This window comes from Salmo trutta, chromosome 12 (assembly GCF_901001165.1).
Source record: "Salmo trutta chromosome 12, fSalTru1.1, whole genome shotgun sequence".
In the NCBI taxonomy this organism is placed as follows: Eukaryota; Metazoa; Chordata; class Actinopteri; order Salmoniformes; family Salmonidae; genus Salmo; species Salmo trutta.
Window position 1 is genome coordinate 59,920,205 of NC_042968.1, and position 8,528 is coordinate 59,928,732.

At 43.8% G+C, this 8,528-nt stretch overlaps 1 protein-coding gene across 1 annotated transcript; it reads left to right on the forward strand.

Annotated features, from left to right (window-relative positions):
- Positions 1–7,683, forward strand: LOC115203893 (arrestin domain-containing protein 3). Its single transcript, XM_029768967.1, has 8 exons — positions 1–936; positions 4,323–4,404; positions 4,530–4,677; positions 5,245–5,347; positions 5,570–5,826; positions 6,022–6,166; positions 6,262–6,416; positions 6,524–7,683. The coding sequence occupies exons 1-8, from the start codon at positions 657–659 to the stop codon at positions 6,635–6,637; spliced, it is 1,284 nt and encodes a 427-aa protein (XP_029624827.1). The 5' UTR covers positions 1–656; the 3' UTR covers positions 6,638–7,683.
- Positions 7,684–8,528: the final 845 nt, after the last annotated feature.

Genomic DNA, 8,528 nt, shown 5'->3' on the forward strand with positions numbered 1-8,528 from the left:
GAAATGTTGGCTCCATTCACCTAAAAGAGCCGTTTAGTTGGCTCCCAAACAGCTCTTCGTTCAGTAGTGCTTAAACATGTATGAAAAACCATGAAAAATAGCAGATGTCTAAACTCTGAGTTCAAATACATTTTTAACTGACGAAATTAGCTCGCTGGTGTTGTTTTTTTACACAATGCAAAAATAAAGTGTGGACCAATATGAAGCTCTCTCGTCACTTGGACCTTTTGTTCCTGCAATGAGGAATTACCATCTTCCGACAATGTTTTTTATAACGAATCTACAGATAATCGTTCAAAAAGCAGTAGCCTATAGCCTAGCTGTAGGCCTATGCAAACCAGGGAGCCAAATGAACGGCTCTTTCACACATGCGATTTGGTTCCCGACGTTCACCAAAAAGATCCGTTCAAAACGAGTCGTTAATTCGCGAACGACCAATCACTAGCTCATACTAGAAAGCCGAGGACACATTAGAAAGGATCGCACTGGGAGGATGCGAGGAGCTACCAGCCGCTGTTACACATACGAACCGCCAGCGAGAGGACCACTGACCCAGCCCGCAGGGCGCAGCCTCTATGCTGGGCAATAGAGTGGCCGTGGGTGGTGTGTGTGGGGATTTCTTCTGATTTCTTACACGCTCTTTTTCCCCTAACACCATGGTGCTGGGCAAGGTGAAGACTTTAGCCGTCTACTTCGACTATCTCAACGACAACAATGTTCCCGTTTACTCCGGTGGTGATTCGGTATCCGGGAGGGTGGTCATCGAAGTCGCAGGCGAGGTTCGCGTCAAAACGCTGAACATAACCGCCAGAGGAGTAGCCAAGGTGCGGTGGACAGAGTCCCGCAACGCCGGGGCCAACACTGCCTACACTCAGAATTACACCGAGGAGGTGGAATACTTAAACCATAGCGACACGTTAATAGGAGAGGAGCGAGGTAAGGGACAACCACATCATAATTACCACTCATTCTCACAGAGATGTGCTGGCAACATTTCGAGAGTAGGCTATATGGGTAGTGTTGGCCTAGTTCAGGCTGTTCTGAAATAAATGGATAACCTAGAAATGGAACACTGTTATACATAATCGGAATCCTGCCATGTTTAGGGAGCTCTGCAGTGCCATTGCTGTGGTTATAGGCTACGCCATGTGTAAGTTACGAGTGATGGTGAGTTCAATTTCACATAAACTGCATAACACACACATCGATTGGAACAAATGACATGTGTGCCCCGTTGATGAGTTATTTCAGTCAGGTGGGATAGTGGTCCTGATGCGACCAGATAGTCATGGTGTAATGCATAGGTTTTCCTCATCCAATTTAGGCTGTTTAATAACGCATGAAGGGACATACATATTTGATACATTTATGTTTTATTGTGACACATTACAATTTATGTAGATTCTACAGTAGTTGTGTTTTTATTCAGATTTAACAGTCATAAGTTGTTAACGCCGTCTTTGCGTTTTATGTGGTGAGGGAAGAAACCGTAGAATTTAGTCCGAATTTCACCTGATTGGGCCAATCTAACCGAAAGCGGTTGAAGTTGGAATATTTTCGACGTTTATTACCGTTTTAGTTGTACAATTTTTATCAGGGACATTCTTTCGCTGATAACATCCTGAAGTTTACTCCCTTTGTTAGAAGCGGTTCAAACCTGTTCACAAACTGGCTGAGGGACGCACGGGGGTAGACAGATCTCTGTCGCCTCTGATTGGTCTGAACTCCCACGTGTATATAGGATGACGTCATTCTGAGGAAATTACAATTCTAAAGCTTGCAAATTTGTCTTCAATTTGCTGTTACATTCCATAGTGTACTGTAAAAGTAATATATATATATATATATATAGCCTAAAAAATACAGGCCTATCCTCAAAGTAATTGATATGTTACATCAACAGTTACTATATTTTAAGAAAGTTATCATTGTAATGGCCAAAGATAAAATTCAGAGTAGCACCCTACTAGGCTACTGAGGTTCAGTTTCAGTCTATAACAGTCCCAGTGATATTTGCATAATAGCTGTTCTAGTGGGACATGTAAACTGATACAGCTAGGATTAATTCAGCATCTTGACAGGGCATAGCAACACCAGGAGATTTGAAAGAAAAACAATCCCATAGTTAGTATACACCAGTAATAAAAATACACTCTTGACATAAGACAGCAATACAAACATATATGGCAGAGTAAGTCCTATCTCATAATTGTGACAGTAAATGCACCTCTGTGTGGGCGAATCAGGCTGTCGTTGCCAGGGTAATGTCTGAGAGCTGAAGCAGTATTTTCTCGAGAGCATTTTATCCACCACAATATGGCATCACCAAGACCTCCAGCAGAAGATTGGTTGCCTTCTCAGCGACTCACCTAACCTACCGGTACCCTAAACTCAGAATAGCCTTTATGAAAACAATGTTAATCAGTTGAGTTCATTACAGATGTAGGATCTTCATTTGATCACCGTCTTGATGGAGGTCCTTCCTGCAATGCAGGACAGTTTTTACTTTGTGTATTTGAGGTTTAAAAGGGCTTCTGAAGTTTGTAATTTCCACTTTGAAATTTCAAACTTGATTTTCCCTTGTGAAAAATGTATCAACCCTTACAAAAATGTCTATTAATTATAATCCACATAATAATTCACATTTCCTGTTGCTGCCGGATTGTTTTCAGATGTAGCAAACTGGCTCAAAATAAGATCCTAAATCTGTATGTAACTGGCTGGTAAATGATGTCATGTATGTGCTGATTACCTGTTTAACTCAGAGGTGGGCAACAGATTTGAACCTGGAAATCTACATGGTGTGCAGGCTTGTGTTCCAGGCCCACACTAACTCACCCGATTGAGGTAAAAGGGCTTCTGAAGTTTGTAATTTCCACGTTGAAATTTCAGACTTTATTTTCCCTTGTACTGATCCCGACAAAAATGTCAAATAATTATAATCATGTAATAATTCACATTTCCTGTTGCTGGAAGATTACTTTCCTGCTGTAGCAATCTGGCTCAAATTAAGACCCTACATCTGTAGACCCAGGTGTGTTAGTGCTGGGCTGTAGCTCTCCTGGACCAAACCTGCCTGCCGGCTACACTGCTTTTGTCTCACTTGGTGTCGAAGTACAGTGCATTCGGAAAGTATTCAGACCCTTTCACTTTTTCCACATTTTCTTATGTTACAGCCTTATTCTAAAATTATTTGAATAAATGTTTTTCCTCATCAATCTACACACAATACCCCATAATGACAAAGCTAAAACAGGTTTTTAGACATTTTTGCAAGTGTTAATTAGTTTGTGATGTTTTCCTAGTTTTTGTTGCAATGTAATAACCCTCATTGATGCTGTGTGTTGATTGATTGATTAATTGCCTCTGATGAATTTGTAAAATAAAACATGCTGTTGGTTTTTAATAAAGATGCATAAATGTACCTGCTCTCGAGTCCCTCTTTATTTATCTCAAACACTACAGTCCATCTCTGCTGGCTCTCTGTTTCTGTGAGAATAACATGGCTGCTTTTACTGCTGCATAGCATGAGGGTTTTTGGTGAAATCTCTCTCCCTCCCTTTCTCTTTCCCTCCTCCCTGTATGTCGCGCCCTGTCTCTGTTTCTTTTTCTTTCTGTCTCTCCATCCTCCCATATTACAGAACACATGGTCATTCATAAAGGGCCTTAGTCGAGGGGCGGGACCAGGTTAGCTTTGTTCCAATGGGAGGCTGAGTAGTAATGTTGCGTTGGAGTATCCGGCTGAAAATCCACTGCTCATTCTGGTTCATACCGGTATGTGCCTGCTCTCCTCACTCTGCCGGTGTGACTTGACAACCACACACACCCACACATTGTTCTCTACACACACACACAATGTTCTCTGCTGACAAGATAACATGTGGGAGTGCTGAGGTGGCAGGAAACAGATCTAAACACACATCAACATAAACATTAATCAATAATATGTAGATTGAGGAAGTGAAAGGGAATTCATGCTTCCTCTGCCTGGGTGTGTCTTCTCTGCTCTGTACTGTCTGAAGTGTTCATGGATTAAATTAAATGACATTTTGTATTTCATGCATTGACATGACAATGGGTAATTGACATTTTAATACGACTGGGTTGTATGTGCTATAAAGTATTTATGTGTCAAGGTATTCTTTATGTGTCGTACAACATTTATCTTGGTGTTGACTTGGACTGAGGGACTTGAAACCACTAGGCAACTTGAAATCACAACATGATACAATGAAATTAAATGATGGGTGCGTGTCTGTGTGTGTACACTGTGGTGTGTGCGTCAGGTATGGTATTTGGAATCTTGTTCTCCTGTGTTTCAGATGAAGACAGTCCAGAGGAGGCCCTGACTGTTCTCAACACAGGATTACATGAGTTCGCGTTCAGCTTCCTGCTACCACAGATGTACGTAACAGATGTACACACAAACCTATAAGCCATAACATAAAATCCAAAACCCAAATATGGAATCATATCTAAAGATAGACCTGTAAAGAAGTCTAATCCTATGAACCAATTCCCTCTCTCAGGCCCCTGGCCACGTCGTTTGAAGGGAAGCATGGCAGTGTGAGGTACTGGGTGAGAGCAGAGCTCCACAGACCATGGCTGCTGCCTGTCAGAGTCAAGAAAGAGTTCACTGTCTTTGAACACATTGACATCAACACACCACTGCTACTGGTGAGGAATACACACAATTCAAATGGGGACACACAATTCAGTCCCATTCAAAATCCTATTTTCCCTAACCCGTACTCTTACCCTAACCCAAAAACCTAACACTAAAACTATCCCTAGCTCCTAAACCTAAACCTAACCCTAGCCCCTAACCCTAAAACTAACCCTAGCTCTAGCTCCTAACCCTAGCTCCTAACCCTAAAACTAACCCTAGCTCTAGCTCCTAACCCTAAACCTAACCCTAGCTCCTAAACCTAACCCTAGCTCCTAACCCTAAAACTAACCCTAGCTCTAGCTCCTAACCCTAAACCTAACCCTAGCTCCTAAACCTAACCCTAGCTCCTAACCCTAAAACTAACCCTAAACCTAGCTCCTAACCCTAAACTAACCCTAGATCCTAACCCTAGCTCCTAACCCTAAACCTAATTCTAACACTAATTCTAACCTTAACCCTAAACCACCTAGAAATAGCATTTGACCTTGTGGGAACAAACAAAATGTTCCCACGTGTACACACACACAAGCTGTCACACACAGCAATTTGTGACTGTGCCATTTCTGTGCGTATAGGCCCCTCAAGCTGGCACTAAGGACAAGACCCTGTGTTGCTGGTTCTGTGCCTCGGGACCCATCTCACTCAGCGCCAAGATAGAGAGGAAAGGATACACACCAGGTGAGAAACACACACACACGTTGATTGGCTAATGATGATTTCCGCTCATTCTAACCACACACTGCTCAGAATGTTTCACAACACAACATGCTCAAACCCCAGAGGGAACTTACAGCACTGCAGATATAAATACTGCGCTGAGTGGTATTCTCAGGACACCACACACACAGTCCCATACCCCCCCCCCCCTCTCAGCCTTTTTCTCCTATCCTCCTCCCTTAGGTGAGTCCCTCCAGATCTTTGCGGAGGTGGAGAACTGTTCGTCCAGGGTGGTGGTGCCCAAGGCAGCGCTGTGCCAGACCCAGACCTACTTCGCTAAGGGCAAGGCTCGACAGCTCCAACAGCAGGTGGCAGCCCTGCGTGGGGACACCCTGCCCCAGGGGAAGAGCCAGAGCTGGGACGGAAAACTGCTCCACATACCCCCGGTCTCCCCATCCATCCTGGACTGTCCACTAATCAGAGTGGAGTACTCACTGATGGTGAGGAATGATAATAAACAGAGTATAGTTGATATGGTAATACATGTGTTAATATGGGAGAATAGGAAATAAATAAATACCTCATAAAATCTAACCGGTTTAGCAGGTACTTTCCAGTCATGTATTGTAAAAGTTAATGTATCAAAATGTGGGCTGTAAATAAGATATCTCTCTCGCTCTCCCCCTCTCTCTCAGGTGTATGTGGACATCCCTGGGGGGTTGAACCTGTCTCTGTCATTGCCGTTGGTGATCGGGACCATCCCCCTCCACGCATTCACCAGTCGAACCAGCAGCATCAGCAGCTACTGTTGTACCGTCAGCTGGCCAGAGAGACCTGAGGGTACGACATACTACTGTGTGTGTGGAGTGTGTGTACTGTGTGTGTGTGTTTGTGTGTTCTCCCATGCTAATTGCATGTCGTGTGTGTATTCACAGCTCCCCCCAGCTACAGTGACCTGGCGGTGACAGAGGAGCAGAGGCGGGGCTGTCTGGAGCGTTGTGAGGGGTCAGAGGTCAACCAAGAGGGCCAGGGAACGCTGCAAGCTTACATCACAGAGTTCAGATTCCAGCCCCCACCGCTCTACTCCGAGGTACACTCACCCACACGCAGATGCACACACACACACCACGCATGCACGTACATACATACACCGTATTGTAGGTCAAACTGGCCTAATCGCTTTCTTGTGTTCCTCAGGTTGACCCTAACCCAGAGCCGAGCTGTGGAGGTCAGGAGACCCGACCCCTGACCCTCTCGCTGAGGACAACACTGACCTGCTCAGAGCAAACAGGCAACTACACGTACAGATGAATCCAACATGGCCACCACTATAGCCCCCTACTGGAGCCAGTCACCTACAGATGGATCCAACATGGCCACTGCTACAGCCCCCTGAAGTGGGACCAACATGGCCGTCGCATCCTTAGTTTCCTCAGGATGGGCTCCATTGATGTTAACAGACACAGGGATGTCAGCTGCGAGAGACACTGTGTGGAGAGGCCAGGAGATGCCTCAGTATGACCAACATGGCGGTTTTCTGCTGGTCAGGATGTACAGATAGTGCCTAGACCCAGCTTCTGATACATATGACCATTACATGGCACATCTAAGACTAGAAAGGAGAAGAGAGGAAGAAGAAAAGGGAGAGAATCCACTGTTGGACTGTTGGAAACAGTGGTCAGGAATCTCCTCCAGCCTCAGAGTGAATTTTGCACATGCCTTTCTCGTTGTTTGTCTACTTAACTTCCACGGCTTTTCTTCCTCAACGCTCATATATGCTGCGACGTGACCGTCGTCTTCTTACCACCATTACTACGTAACCAGAAACCGAACACAGACTCGTTTAGAACAAACTAAGAAACAAATGAAAATAGTGGTTTTTAGAGTTGTGTTAATGTGTCTTGGGTTTCTTGAATGGGGAATGTCGTACATGGTGAAATGACTAGTGTGTAACAGACACAGGTGAAGCACTCACTCACACTCTGTCTTTCTGGTGTCTTTCCTCACTAAACCCTCCACAGATACAGTACCCTACAAATCACTTGTTTGATTGTAGTATATGGACATATGACACAGAGAGACGCTCTGTATTACATAAGAGGGAGAGCAACAGACAGATGTGTAAAAAAAATACATTTTAAATGTTTACAGGTCAATTGTGGTTTTGAAAACAAAATCAATCCAACTGAGATTGTAATTCAAAGATTAGCTCTACTTCCAAACTGATACAAAGTGCAAAATATTTTTGTATTTGTTGTTTTTCTATGTTTGTGTACGTGACACTATTATTGCCATTACTGAAATTACTGCAATCATGATCTTCCTTTGTATGAAATAAAGATGCCTTTTTGTAGAAATGTTTGAGCTGTGTATGCTTTAGTTCAGTGGAGTATTAGCAGGGTTATTGGGCCCCACTATCACTGTGTCTCCATTACATTAGGGTTTGGAGAGAGCCGTCTGTTCGATCTGCCTCTCATGGGCTCTTGTCTCCCGCCCTCTCTTCCCCTTTATCCGCTCTCTTTCTCCCTCTGTCTCTCTTTCCATTCCACGTCTGAGAGACAGACGGGACAAGGGAGCATTGTCTCCTCCAACACACTCGTTCGCCCTCTTTCTCACGCACACATACATGTACACACACACACACACACAGCTCTACAGGCAGACAATCCGAAACAGACATGCGTCACGGGTCCCAGGAATGTTCACATTTGTAAGCACTCAAATCAGCCTAGTAGTATCTCACTGCACACACAGAGAACAGATGTTGGCTAAGGCTAATTTGAACTATTAACCTAGTTCCATTCTGGGGTCTGGACAGATTCTGTAGTTTAATATCTGACACTACATCTAATCTGATCTCTATCTATCCATCCATGTTTGCTCTTTACCTCTCTAGCCCCATTTTCTAACATGCATCCTTTGGCTTTGTCCTGCTTTTATCCACATTCTGATTGTGCCCACATTTTCAGACAGGTGTTTAACGATTAAAAGACAGTGTTGGGAAATCTTAGTGTAGACAGATCTGGACAGTGAAACCGTTTAAATCATGATCCCACCTTCTAAAATCATTGACAAGTGGCACCATTGAGTTATGGCATCAATATATGTCTTAAAATAAATAAATACATATTATTTTGAAAAAAATAGCTGTCAAATAGTTGGCATAAAGGGGAGGGACCAGGAAATCTGCTCGCAAAATGGA

What these genes read in the sequence shown, in the direction of transcription:
- LOC115203893 (XM_029768967.1), top strand. Translation starts at nt 657, where the DNA reads ATGGTGCTGGGCAAGGTGAAGACTTTAGCCGTCTACTTCGACTATCTC. An exon ending in GAGGAAAGGATACACACCAG is followed by an intron (nt 5,348 to 5,569) that starts GTGAGAAACACA and finishes CTCCTCCCTTAG; the next exon opens with GTGAGTCCCTCCAGATCTTT. An exon ending in CTGGCCAGAGAGACCTGAGG is followed by an intron (nt 6,167 to 6,261) that starts GTACGACATACT and finishes GTGTATTCACAG; the next exon opens with CTCCCCCCAGCTACAGTGAC.